We start from the raw sequence: 19,648 nt of genomic DNA on the forward strand, positions 1-19,648 counted from the left end.
TCAGGACGTTTTTGTTGTCTGTCCTCCACTCATGCAGTATGTTTTTATAGATCCCTCATACTTATATGACCGCTCTATGTGCACAACAATTACTACAACAGATGACAGGGATCAGAGCTACATGGCCGTTCAGTTGTGCAGATGGGAAGACTGAGGCTCGGAGAGGGGGCGTGACCAGGATTTTCACGGTCTAGGCAGTCTCAGGCTGCAGGCTCCTCTCTGTGCCTGTCTGGGATTTTGTTTTCTCCCCTCCACGTTCTCCTTCTCGACCCCTCTCTCACCTGCCTAAGTCCAAATTGGAAAAATAAGCAGAGCCCAAGATGGGGTTCACCCATGAAACTTGGTCTAAACCAGTGTACTTGTGGTCATGGTCACCCGTTTTCACCCTGGTAGGACGTTGATTGATGGAGGGTTGGGTTGATGAATGAATTTGTTGAAACTATTTAACTGTCCAGTTTATTGAGCATTGGCCACATGGGCAGGTTCTGCGTATGGTGAATGCTTTCTGTAAGTTTTCTTTAATGCTTACGACAGTTCTGCAAATGTGGTTATGCGACCTCTGACTTACAGGTGAGGAAATCGAGACTCAGGTTAAACAATTAGTACAAAACCACATAACTGGTAAGCGGCATAACCAGGGTTTTATAATCCAGGATGGGTGGTCTTCAACCCGGTGGTATGACTTCTCCTGTATTGAACAAGGTTTAAAATGGATGCGGTAACAAAATTGTAATGATACAGTAGTGACTAAATATAGTAGTGACTTAAATAATTTTAATCACTACTTAATATGTACTGTGTTTATTAAAGTGTAACACACATGCACAGAAGGGTCTGAAGCCAAAAATGTGAACCGGCGGGTGGAGTTTCAGAGTGAGCACACCTGCGTAACCAGAACCTGGACCAGGAAACAGAACCTTACCAGCACCACAGAAGCCCCCTCTCTCCCCTTCTGCTCTTTGTCTGCTCCCAAGGTTGCCATTATCCTGACATCTAACACCGGAGGTTGGTTTTGCCTGTTTTGAATGTCCAGGATGGACTCTTGTGTCTGGCTCCTTGTGCTGAACATTATGTTTACAGGAGTCAGTGATGCTCTGTGGTAGCCATCGCCTGTTCGTTCACACTGTTGTGTGGTCCTCCGTTGTAGCAGCACACCCCAATTTACTTCTCTGTCTAACTGGGAATGGATGTTTGGGTTGCTTCCAGTTTGGTGCTGTTATGAAGAGTGCTACTCCGAATATTCTTATAAAAACATTTGTAAGTTTGTTTAAAAAAAAAAGTGTCTTTCCCACCACCCATCCCCACTTTAATATAATTTTCTGCAAGATGTTGTCTGGTTGGGATGATAAAGCTATGATGTTTGAAAGCCTCTAAAATCTTTTTGAGAGGGACAGAAAAATCATCCTGTTATAGTTAAACCTGTTCTCTCCTCCCACCCCGCCATCATCCCTGCCCAGAAGAGTGGAATGCTTAAGAGCATCCCCTTTGGAATCGGACGGACCAAGTTCAAATCCCAGTCCTGCAGTAACAGGGTTATTTTTATTAATCAACGTTTGTTGCCAGTGACAGCACTCATCATGGGTGACATTTACTGAAGGCTTAGTGTTGCTAGGCCCTGCACTGGGTAAACATTATAACTCAATAAGATAATCTGCCATTCTTTTTTTTTTTCTAACTGGTGAGGAAACGTGGCTCAAAGTCACACAGTAAGTGAGAGTGCTGGAATTTAGACCCAGCTGGTGAGATCTGGAGCCCATGTTCCTGAAGCTGTCTGAGTCTCCTTTGAGAACTTACAGGGAATAAAAATTCCTTCCTCACATTGTGAGGCTTACATGATGGGGGAGAAGCTTGTGCATCACATCAAGGGAAGATGCCCTGTGACTCCACACTGGCTTCCTTTCTTGGCGTCTGATGATTTCAGTGTGCACTTTCATGAACAGTCTGAGGGTCAGGTGAGGTGTCACTGCTCCTCTGTTGTCATCGTGAAAGTGGACCCCTCGTTATCTGTGGAGCCATCGCCACCTACTGGTTGGTCCCGCCTCCCTGAGACGAGCTCATCTTTTACCTTGATTGGCGTGTGTTCTGTCTTCCCAATGTTTTTCTTGCCTTTTTTCCCATTTTCTAAATATGAAATATGTGCTTTTTTTTTTTTAGTAAAACTACATTTTTGGGGGATGAAAACACTGATGGGAAAGCGAGTTTGGTATTTTCCCAAGCGTATGTCACTGTTTGGCATTCGGACAGAGGCAGCTTTGCAGCCGGTTTATTGAGTCTGAAGGTGCAGCCGTCATGGGCCAGGCAGAGTGGGAAAGTCACGTCCCCACACTCGTGTGGGTTGTGCTGGTTGGGCGTCATTGGTAAGTCTTAGTTTAGGTTTGTGGTCGCACAGGTAATGTGGGCACTTTATGGAGGCCTCTGGGTACCAGATGGTGCCACCGTCACCTGGCACCGAGACTGAAGTTTTAGGTTTGCCCCAGGCTCAGGCATTTGTAAGTGAAGCTCTTTGTTGTTAGGAAGAAATCTCCATCTTAACTCACTCTCTGCTCTCCCAAGGCCTTTCCCCTCACACCCATCCTCCCTTCTGGAACCGTGGGTGCTGAGGGAGATTGTGCGGGTGCACGGACAGCCTTTCCCCTGCCAGGGTCACCCAGGCCTGGACTTTGCCCCACTGCAATCTTAAATGACTTGGGTTTTTCAGAGGATGGTGAAAGAGTTGTAGAATCCCTTAGAGACAGCCCGGGAGACAAATGCTCTTAAAAACTGCCTTGAAAGTACTTTTAACTTTCTAGAAGAAGTTGCAGCTGTTCAAATGTTGAATTGTCTAGCTTTGCTGGGTTCTAGTACAGCTGTAAACTGTGTGCACAGACAGGTTTCAGGTATTGTTTTCAAAAGGGTTCATTTACTAGTACCTCTACGTAGAATTAGATTTTAAAGATTGAGATAAACATAAAACGCATAATTGCTAAATTCTGATTTTTCATCTCACAGGGCTAGGTTTTAAATTTTTTATCTGTGTGATGTAGAAATATGTAAATGAACTACTGGAGACAAAAATAGTATGATGGGAATCCCAGATGCAGTAAAGATTCGTTTTACTAGTCCAGTTGTGAATTTTTTTCTGTGGGGATGGTTATTCGCCTCTGGAAAGCAATCAACACCAAATACCCAGGACAGGCAGAGGCCTGGGCCCAGAGCAAACCTCTGACAGGAGGGAAAATGCAAAGCAAGGACTCAGAATGCATTTTTAAGGATGGGATTTCCTTATTTCCTGGGACAGTGGAGTTTAGTAAGGATTTCCATTTGTTGATTCACAGGAATTAAAGGCAGAATTCTCATCAGGTGGCAGTTGTCAGTCCAGAGCTTTAGAATCTCTCTAAAATGCAAACCTGAGTTGTTATTCAATGGCTTAAAATCTTTCAGTGACTCCCCTCCACCCCAGAGCACCATCAGGGGTCCTCACCATCAGCCCTGTTTCCTTGCTACACCCTGCAGTCTAGCTGGGGCCACTCAGAACTCCACATAGCACGCTGAAGGTGTGATAGACCTTTTCACACTTTCCAGAAGGTTCTTAAGAAGTGTAGCATGAGTGGGTCTCAGAGCCGTTGAATGTTACCAGCGAGAACGTGGAGGGGCTTCTGTGCCCCTTTCCTGCCTCCAGTGGTGAAAGAGGCCAACCAGAGAGGAAGAGAAAGGGGAAATGTGCCTTCATTTCAGTTTCTCTGGGTCATTTCGTTCAGCTCTTATGTTTTTGAAGAACTCTTATGTTTCAAAGGCCTAGAGAGGTAGAATTTTGTGTACCGGGTTTCCCAGACCTCGGAATAAGATACGAAAAGTTGTTGGTCACATAAGTTTGACTAATAATAGTTTCGGTTTATTGAGTTCTTACAGACACGCCGGAGACCGTGCCGAGGACTTACGTCCCCATGCCAGCCTGTTCTCACAGGAGCACTCACTGTAGCAGGTGGGAGAGCTTAGGGGCAGGGATGCTAAGCTCTGTCCAAGACCTCAAGCCAGGTTTTCTTCTCCTGTACTGAACTGACAGTCATTTTCCTTCACTGACTTGACAGTTAAAACAAAACAAAACTTTATGAATCAGTAACTGGGCCAGGGGAATGTATGTGACAGTTTATTTTTGGAAGAATGTTTTATGTAGCAATAATAATACCCACTTACAAAGTACCTTTACTTCCAGAGGTATTTCCGGCTCCTCTTCCAGGCTGTGGATTCCTGGATGCTCAGACTTTACCTCCTTGCTTTGGACTCCAGACGGCTCAGGAGCTCCCTCTCCTGGTTGTTAGCCCTGGACTCTGTCACTGTGTTTAAGGACTGTTCATTGACCCAGTCCAGCGGGTCTGAGGAAGATGCACATACACCAGACAGGGTCTTTGCAGTGAAGCAATGATATGGTTTATGTCCGTAACACCAGGTGCAGGTCAGTAAGTGCTAGAGAATTCCGTCGTTGTCTAGAGGTTAGAGAACTGCACCTGGGGAATCAGAGCAGGCTTCATGGAAGGTTTGACATTCTCTGGATCTGAAGGGATGAGTGCGGTCTGGCCTTGCGGGGGTCCAGGGATGGGCAAGAAGAGGATCAGCGTCCCTGCTGGAGGGCACAGTGCAGGCAGAGAACCCCCATGAGGAAGGCAGGGATCTGCGGAAGTACAGGGAGCAGTGAGTGGTCATTTTCCTTTGATGGGAGGCCGCAATCTGGGAGCCGGGAGAGCTCCCTTAGGGTCAGAGCTGCATTTCCCAGCTGTGGTAGCAGGTGGGGGAGATGTTTGGCAGAGGGAAGAACGTGGAGCCAGGGGCTCGTGGAGGTGGTTACTCCAGGGTGGAAAGTCACTGAAATGGAACCGGATCCCAGATGCATCCCCGTCGCCACCACTGCCGGGAGCACAAGGGCTCCCAGACTTGTTCACAGCCAACTCGCCCTCCTTCCTGTGAGTGACCTTGTCCCAGACGCCTGTGTGGTCTGCTGCTGAGAGGCCACACGGACTCCTTCTGCCTGGTTGGTCCACACACTCAACTCAGGCCAAGGGCCTTCTGTGCCCCCTTTCCCACCTCCTGGGGGAGGAAGGGCAAAGCAGTGAGCGAAGGAGGAAAATGCTGGTGCCTCCATTTACGGCAGGGCTCCTGCGGCCGCCGCGCACCTGCCCCAGGGTCGGGCTCTCTCCAGGGGGAGACAGGCCGAGGCCCATCCCACTACCCTGGGCCTGCGGAGAAGAAAGACTTCCTAGACCCTAAGTCTGGAGAGTATGCCAAAAAAATCCATGCTGGAGCTTGTTTCCTAGATTCAGAAGCGAAGCCTTTTCATTCCGTATACTGAGGGCTCTACCCACCTCCTGGCGCCCCGGCCCTGATCCCCGGGAACGCGGGGCCAGGGCATCTTCTGCTGCCTCTGGTCATGGGAGTGCGGCCGTGGGGGCGCGGGGTTGGGGCAGGGAGGAGGGCAGGCAAGGTGAGAGACCTTGGCCGTCAAATCACTAAGACCAGGGAACAAGCCACCCAGGGTGTGAGTCCTCACTGCCCTGGCTGCTTGCAGGCAGTCACCCCTGAGGGGTCTGGCCATCGCTCGGACTCACAGTCCCAAACGGACATCCTGACCTCATCTCCCGCCTGCTCTGCCCACAGCCTCCCCACCATGACACCTCTGTCCTGGTCGCTCAGGCCAAAAACCTTAGAGTCCTTCCCAAGTCCTCTGCATCTCTCACACCCTGTATGTTGTCCTTTAGGACGTCCCAGGGGACTGGGACAAAAATACATCCTGCCCAGCCTGTCCTCCTCCTGTGCTGCAACCATCTGGTCTAAAGCATCTCTTACCTGGGTCCCTCTCACAGCCGCCGCCCCGAGCCTCCTCGGCTGCCTTCGCCTGCTCTGAACTCAGCAGTTAGAGTAATCTTTTAAACTCAGGGCTCAGAGCTTGTCACTTCCCTGCCCAGAACCCTGCATGCTCCCTGTTGTCACTCTGCCTTCAGGTTCCCGCATCATATCCCCGCCACCCCCCACCTTCCCCCATGTCACCATGGGTTCCTGCTCTGTCCTCACCTTCACTCACCCTCATTCCTCCTTAGACCCACCAGGTGCTCTTCTGTCTGGAACACTCTTCTGCACATCCACAGGGCTCCCCACCCCTGCTGACACATTGACCTTAGGAGGCAGGAATCTATTCGGATTTGACATCACGGAGACCATCTGTGGTCCAGGGCACAGAAACACATCCTTTTATGGAAGCCTGTCGGCCTTCTTGTCTACTGATTAACTAGGCTGAAACTGCCGTTGGCTTTTAAAGATAAGTGGGGCTCCACACAGGTGTGTACGGTGCCTCTCAGGGTGCCGCCAAGGGGCACATTTCTCCATGGAGCAGCGTATTAATAACGTCAGGCCGGCCGTGGTGGGGTCGCTGACTCGGCACGTGTGAGGTTTGTGATTCTCCGTTTGGTGAAGGCTGCAGCCATTCTGATTTTTAAAAGATCAATGCAAGTAGCAATGACAATCCCAAGCTAATTAGGAACATTTGATGTAATTTGTTAGATAAATATATTACATTATCGTTTGGTAGTTTTGAGCCTTAATCATGCAGTTATACCTAAAATATGTGAACAGATGGAGCATCTACGGTTTTTCTATTTCAGTTGATTTGTTTATCCTTTGGATTTTTATCCACTTTATTTTCACATTAATTTTCAAAAGATTTTTCTATAAAAAATGTTTAGCATCATAATTTGGTAGACTGAACGTGGGTTTTAGGATCAGACGGTGTTCATTCTCATTCATTTTAGTTTGAGATTTACACCACTGGCAAAATTAGCCTGAGCGGAGTTATTGAACTTATGTTCCTCCGTTTATTGTCTGTGAAGTGAGATTCTGGTTCTGCTGTCGGCACGATTGTTGTCAGGATCAGATAAGATCCCGCACCTGCAGGCGCCGTATCTAAAGCTCTGAGTAACTGCTGGCCGCCACTTGAACCAGCGTTTCCTGCAGGACGCGTTGGAGTCCAGCCATGTTTGGGGACAGTTCAGGGGTTTAGGAAGACATCAATGATGATTTTGAGCCCAAAACCCCTGCTTGTAGCTGACTGCCTCTGGGCGCACATCCAACTTCTGGTTTGGAGAATGGTCATCCTGCAGGACAGGGAGCGGGGCAGAGGAACCCTTGCCCTCTGGAGCGTCTGCTCTTGGTGGCCAGTAACAACTGAGTCAGTCTGTGGTTTAGGTAAAGCAGGGAGGTGCTGGGGCAGGCGTGCAGGGTAAGCAGCGCAGTTAGGAGGTCGGGCCTCTCCAAGAAGGTGGCATTTGGAGGAAGGCCCAGGATATTAACAGGATAAACCCCTGGGGCGCTCACATGAGCAGGAGAGAGACCGGGACCAGTGACCTGGCAGGATCTGCGCCCAGGGAGACCTGCGCCCTGGCCAGTGACGCAGGGGTGGGGCTCTGTACGTTTCTAGTGTGTGTTAATTTGGAGACTGAAGGGAGCATGAAGGAAGTGGGTCTGGTGCCTGGGGGGGTACTCATTTTGAGGCTAAGCTGGCATGTAGACATGGTGGTGGGAAGCACTGAGTAACCTGGGTCGCAGGGTGCACCTGGCAGTGGCCACCGGGCTGTGGGGCGCTCTTGCTTCCATCATGAGCAGCTCAGAGTACCATGGTTCCCCCTCTCCTTGACGCCCCCATTGTTCTGACAAAGCACCGGAAGAGTTTGCAGGGAGGGAGTGAAGGGCCGGAGGAGGAGGCCGGGTGTGAGCTGCTGTCCGTGACCCCGCCCTGGGCCCCGGCCTCTGCGGAGATGTCCGGCAGAGGAGACCACGGTGAATCTCACCTTTCTGTTTCAGACTGCACACCGGAGGATCCTGACCTGAAGGACACATACCTCGTTCCGAGGAACATCATGGCCGAGCCGGACTATATAGACGATGACAATCCAGAGCTAATTAGGCCTCAGAAACTAGTCAATCCTGTCAAAACTTCCCGGAACCATCAAGATCTTCACAGAGAACTTCTTATGAATCAAAAAAGGTAAGATGGCTTTTTGAGCAGTTTTCCTTAGGGGACTTTTAAGGTAACTAGATTTAATTTTAGTTACACTTACAAACGCTTCAAGGGGTTTTTGTTTCTGGACCATATTTAAATCTTCCTCACTCCTTCCAACATCCTTGACTTGGGGCATCTGTGAAGTCAGGCCTGGAGGCACTGCTGCCCCAGCATTACCCAGAGCACCGTAGTCCTGCCTCCCCATCACAGGTGGACACACATTTTAAAATGTGTGTGGAAGGGGCTGGATTAAGGATAAAAGAGGGGAATTATATTGAGTACCTTATAATGGCCTATAATGAAAAAGAATGTGAAAAGGAATATATACATTATATGTATAACTGAATCACTATACTGTGCACCAGAAATTAAGACAACATTGTGGATACAAAAATACAGAAATAGACTCATAGACATAGAATACAGATTTGTGGTTGCCAGCGGGGAGGAGGGTGGGAAGGGACAGACTGGGAGTTTGAAATTCATAGGTACTGACAGATATGTATAGAATAGACAAAGAAGATTATACTGAATAGCACAGGGAAATATATACAAGATTTTGTGGCAGCTTACAGTGGAAAAGTATGTGACAATGAATATATGTATGATCATGTATAACTGAAAAATTGTGTTCTACACTGGAAATTGACACAACATTGTAAACTGACTATAACTCAATAAAATAATTTTTTTTTAAATGCAAAAACAAAAAATTACAGGTCAGGTTCTTGTGTGAACTTGGAGAAAAAAAAATTTCCTTATGTGATTTATGCATCGGAATTCTAACAAGTCAGTTGGGATATAATTGTCATATATTTATTATCGGAAAAATAAATACTATGATAATAAAAGTAAAAAGGAGTCCTAAGTCAGAGAAGAATGCAGTGTATCTGGAACCACATCAGACTTCACAATAGATGAAGGCCCCCCTTTCTCATATTTTTGTTTGTTTTTAGGTAGGATTTTAAATTATTACTGTCATCATTTTCAGTATTATTAATTTTTGTTTTTTTGGAGAGGAGCAAAATATTTACCTTTGATCTTCTTTGTAAACCATTTGTGGGTTCCATCTGTGCCGTGCATAATTTTGGGTGTTGATTTTGGTGTACTCCGCTTTTTAAGTGATTCTGAGCAGGGGGACTGGGAGAGCCTGTGGTAAATAGTTGCTTTATTAGGACACAGGGTTACTTTCTTCATTTAGGATCTGTTAAGCTTCCCTGAGAAGTGTTTTCAGATCTTCAGAATCCAACTGTTTGTTGGTCTGAATTGTGGAACTGTGGATCACTCATCCGCCCACTCTTCACTAAGCCCTGGTGGAAAGATGGCCACTCCCCACTGCACTGAAGGAGATGCAGACCAAGCTAAGCATTGGGGTGATGTTTTAGAGGGAAGGTCTAATAAAAATAAAAACAAAAATTTTTTAAAGGCGCTGAGGGGACGTTTTTATGGTAGTTCTCCCACTGAATATACCTCTGCCAGAACTCCCGACTCCTGTCCCAGGACTCTGTGTAACGCATCTCCCCCTCCAGAGCGTGGGATGTGACTGACTTCCTTTCTGTCCCCAGCACATGAGCGTGCTTTTTGGAGTAACGCTTATCAAATAGCTCTTGCGTTTGATCCTTTTCGAATAAGAGCTTAGCTTCTACCTGTCTTTGTTACAAAAGAGAAAAAAAAGAAACATACTACCCCAAAACCAACCATGGATGTGGTATCATCGTGCCCAAAGCGGAACAGGACTGTGGAAGTTCCTAAACAGGCCACAGAATTTGGAGGCAGTCCTACCTGGGAAACCATGTCTGCATTTTGGTGGGAAGATGGAAAGTTTAATATGCTCTACAAGAGAGGAGCTAAATAGTTCTCTAAACAAAGTGGTTTTCCGATTGTCTTCACCTCTAGGATCTTAGTTCCCTTGTCTGTAAAGTAGGAGCAAGGACTTACTTGATCTCGAAGAAACATTCTAGCTCGAGCTGTGGTTGGTTTTTGTTTGCTGTTTTCTGTCTATGAAAAGGCCCCATGCAGAGCAGAGGCAAAGGTAAACCCACACTGGCAGAACAGTTGTTCTTTGAATTAGAGGCTACACACTGTTCTGCAGAAACTTAGTTAGCAGCCTGGGTCACATCTCTATAAAGCATTGCAGTTTGGTGCCATTGAATCTATTTGCAGATTTCCTGGAGTTGGCATGTTCTGTGAAAACGGACCTCCCTCCTGTCTGCCTTTCTCTCGCCCATGCTGTCTTTTCCTTGTTTGCTCAGCTGACTCCTTAGCCAGCCCCAGCTCCACTAATTTTGGAGAAGGTTCATGTTGCCTCCAGTCCCATGATCTGTAGAGGACGTGGGCTTTGAGGTCAAGGAGAGGTGGTATAAACCCTGGTTTGCCATTTAACTTGACCTACCTTTATCTTGGACAAGGCCCTCCAACTTGAGATCTGTTTTTTCATTTATAAAGTGGGGACAAACATATTTTTCTTATAAAAGTGAAACTAAATAAGAACATGTAGAAATACCTGTTAAAACAGCTGGCATGTCGCAGGTGCTTAGCCAGTCCCCTCCGTCCTCCACTTCCTGTGTAGCATCACCTGAAAGTTCCCATTGCTTTTTCCCCTTTTTCTCTGAAAGGTTCTGGTCTGATTGTATAAGGACATTTTTTAAAAAAGAAAGAAAAGGCAAGTTTCAAAAGTCAAATGAATATATCTTATCCTATGTCTTCAGTTTTTCAAGGGAAAGTCTGAGTTTTATAGGATCCTCTTACTAAAGATACAGCTGGTTTGAGAGTAAAAACTTCTCAGGCAGTTTTTTTTTTCTTTAATTCATCTTCTGTCTTTCATACACATACTTTTTAGAGACTTTTGGTTTTTTATTTGTAAGTTTTAGTGCCAAATAATAGAAAGTATCACACTAGTAATATGTATATATTTGGTTAAAGGTTATTCATACTTGGTTACTGGTTTGTAACGTAATGAACATCTATTTCTTTTTTAAACTTTGTAAAGGACCTTCCCGTATCTTATCTGGTGATGTCTCCGGTAACCCAGTGTGTGTTGTCTTAGATTCGTTCTGATTCAACCTGTGAAGAGAGGAAAAGATAAACAGGCTAAGGAGGAGTCTTCTCGAGATCACGCGACCAGTTTTTTGGAATTAAAAAGGGTAAAAATCACCATAGAATTACAGGCAGTTTAAATTAAAGGCAGCAATGAGTCGAATAAAATAATAATACAAATTAGAAGATGTAGAAGATGGGGTAGGGGTAGGAGAGGGAGACAGAACTGAGACCAACATAAGACAAGCTTTCGTGGAGCTTTATGCCTTTGCTCTGCATGCTGCACATTTGGCTCAAAGCCCCACAGCAGGTCAGAGGGCTGCTCAGGTCACCTTCCAGAGACCATGAGGCGGAAGCAGTCATGGTTCAGGAGAGCACGTTCTCGTGGGGACGCTAGTGCTGTGTCCTGCACTCTTTCCAATGCAGCATTCTGCTCATCCACTCGCCGTCTTTTGGACTCAGCTAAGTTTCAGGTTAAAAGTCTTTACATTTTGGTCCGGCCACAGTTTGCCGCCAGGTCTGACTGTTAAGTCGGCTTCTCAGATTGTTGAGGTGTTCCCAATGCGTACAAAGGCAGACTGCAAGAAGCTTTATTTTTTGTAGTTAAAAGATCAGTGTTCAAGAGGTCGTAAGAAAACAAGAATATTTCTAATATAATTTAGAGAGAGTCTGTCTTCTCTAAGAAGAGTACTTTTTGGGGCAGATAAAGCCACGCAGCTCCTGAGACGGATCACTACCACAGGTTCTTGACTTGTATATTTCAGTTGACAGTTTCCAGGTCCCTGCGTTTTCCGTTGCTCTTGACTTTGTATGCTTTGCTAGACAGATAGTTCCTCAATAAATACTCACAGCTGTGCAGCATGGAAAAAAAAATATGGAAAGTTGAGGTAGAAATATTTTGCATTTGGATCCATGCAGGTAGAAAGGGCTCAGCCACGCATATAGGGGAGGGCAGGCCAAACCAGAAGATGCCAGGATTCAAGATCCAGGGCTTGAAAGCCAAAGGCAGCCCTCCACCACCCCCTAGGAAGGAAAGAAAACTAGGCCCGGAGATGTTTGGCTGGGTGGGCTGGGGAGGAGATGCTCTGTTGGAGTTTGCGCCAGACCTGCCTCTGCCCCGATGCCCACCCGGACAAGGAGGCAGTTTCCCTTTTGCGGGTTTACACGTGACTGGAGCAGAGGTGGGGGTGCAGTGAACATGGACTGTTCCCGTCGGCCCCCAAATCAGTTCAGTGTTTTATATGAAATGTGAACTGGACCTTTAAAAGTTGTCTATACGTTTTCATTGGAGCAGTGGGAATTTAAATTGTTCAGAAAGCCGTTTGGCAGCACACGTTAGAATACAGAATGCGCAGACGCTTAGTGAGCAGTCCTGCTTCTGTGAACGCAGCCCGCAGAAATGCTTGTGCAGGCATATGACGTACATGGACGGGGAGTCCAGTGGGGAGCAATCGGAACCAACCTGAGTGCCTCTCATTTAGAGACAAATTTTGTGTGGCAAAATCGTGGCACTTCTGTGCTCTGATGTCTTGTGCAGTTGTTACAAGTGAGGAGGAGCTGTGTTTGTTAAGGTGTGGGCGGTGTGGAAGGGCACAGACTGAACTGTTCCTTAGCTGTGGGGCAGGACTGGAGCGGGCCCTGGGCACAGGGCCTCTGCCTTGTAACTTCTCAGGGCCTCCAGTCACATAGAGCACAGCGCAGGCGGTGCCCCCAGGAGCCCTCTGACAGGGAGCGTTTAGGTGTCCTTTCACTTTTTATTTTTCGTGTATGTATATAGATCCACCTAATCTGTTTTTTTTTTTTTCAAAGAGCACTTGTTAATTTGAAAAATCATGTTAGCCTACTGTAATATTCACAGGAAGCAGTTCGGGTATGTCTGTGGGTCTTGAGTGGTCCACAGCCCCCAGGCCCTGAGCAGCTCCCAGTCATAAAGAGATTGAAAGTTCATGTTAACTGCAAATGTCAGAACTGATTATAGAGAGAATCCACGGTTGTCATGCAAAGCCTGTAATTTTTATGAAATTTAGAGAAGCTCATTTCTTTCTGTCTCTGCTATCTCTGCGATCTGATCCAGTTTTAGACTCAGAGAATCACATAGGCAGTGCTTGACTTTCTCCATTCAGCACAGGAAGTTAAGTGAGTTGCTGTGATAAAATATTAACTAAATTTGTATGACTTTTTGACTATTGTTAAGTGCAGAACATTTATCATATAAGCACCATTTTCCTGAGTTTTGTGTTATTAAGTATTTTATCTTACTGCACCATTATGTAAAATCCTCTGAACAGAAAAAGAATACCGTACATTAGTTAAGCCCATTCACATGTTGCAGTAGAATGTCAGCTTAATGTGGCATACATCAAAGTTTGTTCAGAAGCTTTTGCATAATCCAGGACTTGATAACGGTTGAGGTTCATTTTGCCAGTGAAATACAGTTTGAAATTTAAATTATACAGGTAGCTAAATTCTTTATCCCAAAACTTAAATCTCTTAACTCTGTCTGTAGTATCATATGAGGCTTTTTAATAGTCATGAAATTGAGTGGTTCTTTACTCAGATTATTTACAGATTTTCCTGTGCTCAATGACACTTAAGTCTATTGGAGTGAAGTACCATCAGCAACTTTTTTTTAATTGCGCTGATTAAAGATTTAATTTCCGGAATAATCTGTACCTCTGTCCTCCTCAGTCTTAATAACTGTGAAACAAATCACAATTAAATCACAAAAGTAACCTGTCTCTTTTGTTTCACTGGAAATTTGGCTGAATTTAATGTTTTCTTTTTTGTTTTTAAACCACAAGTTCTGCTAATGACAGTTGTGGGGAGGGGAGGCATACACGCTACTTTGGCTCTGTGTCCTTTATCTTCAGTGATGCAATAGACGGATCTTTACTTTGTAAACAACAACTTTGAAACATCATTTACTATTACAGCTAGACAGATGAGTAAGTGTGACATATTGAGGACTGGTTTGCCAGTGTGATAGGGTGAACTTGAAAGGGGTTGAGGCCAGGGTGTTGAGATTCTTAGAAGCAGAGCACATTTTGGAAATTATTAGATTCAACAGGCACTCAGATGACTCCTGGTTGGTTAGTCGCATTAGTTGGTAGAAGCAATTTGGACAGCCACCACCGAGGTAGACACGCCGGCTGCACAGACAAGCAGGCGTCATCAGGAAGGCCGACAAGTGTGTGGGAAGGTGCGCCGGCCGTCCCAGTCCTGTGCTGGGTCAGCAGCGCTGGTGCCTGCAGCCCGGAGAAGCACGCGTGCCTGTTGCATCCCGTGTGTGTGCATGTATGTGCACGTGTACGCATCTGTACGCGTGTGTGGATGCAAGAGTGGTTACGCTGTCACTTACACCCTCTGCTGCCTGAAGTGGGTAGTGTGTTTCCTGTTCTGTGGTTTGTTTCATTTTTGCTTTAACTGCCCCTCATGACCTGTAACGTTGAGTTGAGAGGACTTAAGGGAAGAGGGAAGACGGCGAGGAGGAGGGGCCGGCTGGGCGCAGCGGTCCAGCCTGGCCTTGAGGCACCCCGAGGACTTGATGGGGGATGGAGCCCAGGTGAGTCCTGGCTGAAATCCCGCCCGAGAAATCGCTAATGAACGTCCTGCCCCAGACCTGCCTCAGACACGTGAGATGCCAGCTGGTGGGAGTAGCCTGGGCTGTGGTTCTGTTTTGCTCCATTTGAGGAGACAGCAGGCTAATTTCTCTCTCAGAAGCGTTGAGCTTCCCTCAAGCCTGACTTCGTGCCGTGACAGCAGTTGAACCTGACGTCTGGACCAGTTCCGCTGTGAAGAGCACTGCACTAGGAGTCAGGGACCATGTTCTCTGTAGCCATGCCCCCCAGCTGTATGAAGCCTTGAGCATGCCTTTAAGAAGTACAAGAACCCTCTCCTAAGTCTGAAAATGATGGGTTGGAAGGGGTTTCCGGGACCATTTTTTGTTGTTGGAATTTCTGTGCTAGGTTCTCTCAAGGCTGCATTTAGTACATGGGATCAGGGGTTGGATCTTGGGACGCTTCCCCTGAAACCCCAGGTGGAGGCATCTTCCTCTGTCATGGGTGATGGTCACATCCATCGAGGGAGCCCCTGTTCCCCTCCTCCCCACCCCAGACCGCCCTCACCAGCCTCCGTTGCATGGCCTCGTGTCTGGCAGACAGTAGGCGCTCAATACATTTTCATCGAATGATGACTTTTGTTTACTCTTGGAAGATGCTGTTGCCCTTTCTTTCATGCCCGTGAGTTTCTGAGGCCCCCAGTGTTGACTGTTAGCTGGTGGTAGGCATCACGCTCATGCTCAGTCACTAGACCCCTTTCCCGTGCTGGATGCCTTAGATTTGTATCCACAAAGGATGCATCCATTAAGTCAGAACTTTTAAATTTTGTTAACACTTTTTTTTGCAGGGGTCTTGCCCCTCAGAATAAGCCAGAACTGCAGAAAGTGATGGAAAAGAGAAAACGAGATCAAGTAATAAAGCAGAAGGAAGAAGAAGCACAAAAGAAGAAATCTGACTTGGAAATAGAACTATTAAAACGGCAGCAGAAGTTGGAGCAGGTGAGGATGCCGGGGGTGAAAGGCTGTTTGTTCGTGCTGAGGCAGACTGGACGTGCAGCACTGCGTGATTTTAAGGGGTGCAGCCTGTGGATTCGGTGCATTTGTATCGCAGCACAGTTGCCGCTGTAGCATTGGCCAACACCTCTGTGGCATCATATAATTATCATTTCTTGTAGTGATGGGAACAGTAAGACCTAGCCTCTTAACAACGTTAATGTTTATAATCGTTTTGGTGCCTGTGATCCTTGTACTGTGAATTAGGTCTCCAGGGCTTATGATTTATCTACCAGTTGCAAGTCTGTACCCTTAAATAGCACCTTTCCCATCCCCTCCCCCCGGCTCCTGCTATTGTCCATTTTACTCTCTGCTTTCCATGTCATGTTTTTAGATTCCACATATAAGAGAGATCATACCGTGCTTCTCTTTCTCTATCTTGTCCTGAGAGATGAGGAACTAGCAGAATTTCCCAGACATGTCAGATGTAAATGTTTATATACCATGAAGGGGAAATCTGAGACAGATGTCCACAGATGGACTAAAACCCATTCAGGGTGCAGAGAAGGATTCTGTTGAGGACCTAGTAGAGATTGGGAGGCAAAGCCCAAACTGGGGAACTGAATTCACGGCCCAGTGCTGGGAGCTCAAGCAGTGAGTGAAGTTCAGCTTCAGTAAGACTGCAGAGCAGCAACTGGGCGCTGAGCTTGGCCCTTAAGCCTTAGGCTTGATTTTTTAGGCTCTGGCCACCCCTTGGTATTTCAGTAAGAACCAGTCAGCTGCTGCTCCCATGCAGGATTCTTAGCCGAGGACCTAGATCCAGGCAGACATATACAGTGGCAACCAGGAGAGACTTTCTTCCAGTGGGAAATGACGTCCTTAGGGACTTTGGAAAGAGGAACAGTGTTTTTGGAAAGACTCTCAGTTTGTAAGTAATTTGTAAATAATTTTCCTGTTTCTGAATTTCATTTAGCTTGAGCTTGAGAAGCAGAAGTTGCAAGAAGAGCAAGAAAATGCCCCAGAGTTTGTGAAGGTGAAAGGCAATCTCAGAAGAACAGGCCAAGAGGTGGCCCAAGCGCAGGAGTCATAGGCTGCAGAGACCGCACCCGGCCCGGCACGCGCTTAATCTCAGGGCCGAAGCCCCTGGAGAGAGTCTTTGCCAGCAGAGAACTGTGACTTTTAAAAGGATTCGGTTTCGGTTTCCCGACCGTCTGGGTGGATAAATTACCTGTGACGGTTGCAGTTCCAGTTGGCTCAGCAAAGGATGTCGACCAGCACTTAAGTTGGGATGATGGACCTGTATTCAAAGACTTAAAGAAAAAAATAACAACAACAAATAAAGGAAGAGGACACTGGAATCAATTCTTGAGAGTTGCACTACTTGGTTTTTCTTTCAGTCCAAATTTAGTGGGGCACAGAGCCTTTTTTCTTTTAAAAATTAAAGGAAGTGTGTTACATCTCGATAATTACACCTACTCGATAATTTAGATTGCATAGAAATGCGTTTGATCTGTTACATCCACCGTTTGTAAATTCTGTTTTCTTGTTTAATGTACACTTTCACCCATGTCAGACTTAACACCAGAGAATGCTCATATTAATGTTGAACACAGCTGTTACCTTTGTTGGCATTTAAATTCAGAAATAGGGAGAGAAGTTAAAAAAAAAAAGGATACAAAATACATAAACAAAATTACATAAGCATCCACCTTGATCTTATTTTAATTCCTTTTGGTTCTCTGATGCTACGTGGTGACTTTCCACTTCAGAGAAGGTGCCTCATATAAATCCATGTATTGCTTTGATAACTGTTAGGGGGTTTGTTTTATTTTGTTTTTTAAGTTTCTTGCTCAGCGTGTCCTTTTCTATGAAACAATCTCCCAATCCTTTGAGGAATAAAAACTAGTCCACACAACCCAACTTCAGTGTCAAAAGCAGAGACTCCAAATCTTTCGGTTTCTGCTGAGAGCAGTGTGGCGAGAGCTCCCACCAGGAGCTGGGAAGTAGGAGTTCTTTGGGTATTTTAATGTGAAACAAAAGTAGATTGGTCTCAAGGAGGCCCAGTTGGAAGATTTATAGCATTTCTACATTTTGGTTGTTACTCGAATCCAAGCTTTGAAATTTTCTGAATGATCCCTCATTTCTTTGCCCTTTTTTTTTTTCTTGTGAAAGACTTTTCACCACTGTCTTAGTGCCGGTGATGCTGTTGGTGAGGGTGACGTTGCCGACTACTGTACTGCATCTCTCAGGACTAGGGGGGAGGCGGAGGCCTCCCCGTTTACCTTCCAGCTGGCATGAGCTCCGAATTACCATCACAGTCAGATTCTTACACAAATTCACCTTCTGTTGCCAGTGTGGGCAGGGAAACGTTCTCCTTGGGGTGGTCTGGAAGAATCCGTGGGTTCAGTGTATTCTTGGCAGAAATGGTTCAGCCAGTAATTTGTCCATCTCAGGCTCTTCTTATAACTCCTTTTAAGAGTCTGAAAGCTGGATCCCTAGTTTTTGAATCCTTAAGCAGAGCAGAGATGCACCTCTGTGGGGGTGCGGCAGTTTTCGTGGTTGGGAGTAGGCTCATGTCATTCAACCCTAACGAGAACAAGGCAGAAGGGAGCGCACAGAAAACGCACTGCTGGTTAGAGAACGTACTGATGTTGCCTGAAATGGATCGTTCCTCTCAGCAGCAAGTATTATTTAAATCAAATACCAGATGCTTAAGATAAAATGTTGCTCTATGTAATATGCCTTTGAAGGATGAAATGGTAACTTTTTCCCCATCATTCTTTTTGAGAGAAGAAAGCGTGTTAACCGATCATCTTGAAAGTACGTTTCTGATTGCACATTGACTAGGGTTCTTTTCTTCGGGTGTGCGGACTAATGATGTGAATTGTAAAATGAAGATTCAGAACTAGCTCGGAGCCTTTAATCCAACTGGGTGTAGGATCTTTGGATCCTGTATCTTTAAAGCAGCTCTGCCGCTTGATAAAGTTCTCAAGGGCCCTGACAGGCTCCTTAGAAGGACCAGTTCTGTGCCTAGAACTTACCTGGAATTCATTCTTCACTGGGAAAAAATAGGTCAGAAAAGCGTTTCCCTTCTGATCTCACAAAGCTACAGCTCTTTGTGGTTAGTAGTACAAGGTGTGGCCGAAAGGAAACTTGTAAATAGTGTCCGGTGATGTCTGCTCACTGAGCAGAGGGGTGTGCAGGTGGGGAAGCTCGGTTTTAAGCCTGAGTTTAAAAAGTCATCATTCCCGCCCCCAACTCCCACCACATGCTTTAAACTGTACAGTCCAAACCCTAGGACTCATGAACATCCAAGCAGTTTTGTGCTTTGAGCCACTTTTTGACCAAAATGGCTCCATTTTTCCACTCTGTGGTTTTCTTAAACTCGTTCAGTGTTTTCTAGTCTCCAAGTAGTAAAGTAGCGTTGCTTTCTGAACTATCACAGTTGACTTTATTCTTCTACTCTGAAAAATCTTGACTTGTTTGAGTGTATATAATATATATAAAGGGGGCCTTAATGGATTTGTTTTCATAATTTAATATTTTTTGTATTTGCTCTTGTATAATTGTTTTTAATGGAAAGTATTACAGAATTGAGGGTGGAATTCTTAGAACCAAAGTTATTCTTAATAAAAATCACCACATGCTTGGATCACGCAGCCGTGTTTGATCTGTTTAAGACGGGTATCTGGAACTGAAGTTGGGGGAGGGTGGTGCTGTGTTCAGTGCGAGGATTAGAAAGTGGCTCTAGGGTTTCCCGCTGATGGTCTTCCCCCCAAAATCAGTTCTGTCCTCTTGCCTTGAGTCAGTCAAGGCTGGCAATCTATTATGTCAAACAAACACACCAAGTTATTATGCTACACTTTGCTTAGAATACCCAGTATTTTAGCAGCGGCTATCAGTCCTTCAGATCAAAGTTTTCTGAGTTAAGCTTGGCAGGACAGTGGGAGATACATATTTTTTTATTGCTTCTGAGGCTAGTACATCTGGCATATCACATAAGTGTGACCGTGAAATTATTTTGCTTATTCAGCTAAATT

At 45.9% G+C, this 19,648-nt stretch overlaps 1 protein-coding gene across 4 annotated transcripts in view; it reads left to right on the plus strand.

Annotated features, from left to right (window-relative positions):
- The window catches only part of FAM107B (family with sequence similarity 107 member B), a 187,504-nt gene extending 168,241 nt beyond the window's left edge, over positions 1-19,263 (plus strand). For all 4 annotated transcript variants that reach the window (XM_006211682.4, XM_072955000.1, XM_072954999.1 and 1 more), the window contains 3 exons: positions 7,825-8,008; positions 15,464-15,614; positions 16,582-19,263. In XM_006211682.4, the coding sequence (XP_006211744.2) occupies positions 7,825-8,008; positions 15,464-15,614; positions 16,582-16,698 (452 nt within the window). In that variant the 3' untranslated portion in view covers positions 16,699-19,263. The remainder of the gene's footprint in view (positions 1-7,824; positions 8,009-15,463; positions 15,615-16,581) is intronic.
- Positions 19,264-19,648: the final 385 nt, after the last annotated feature.

Source organism: Vicugna pacos, chromosome 35 (genome assembly GCF_048564905.1).
Source record: "Vicugna pacos chromosome 35, VicPac4, whole genome shotgun sequence".
NCBI lineage: Eukaryota > Metazoa > Chordata > Mammalia > Artiodactyla > Camelidae > Vicugna > Vicugna pacos.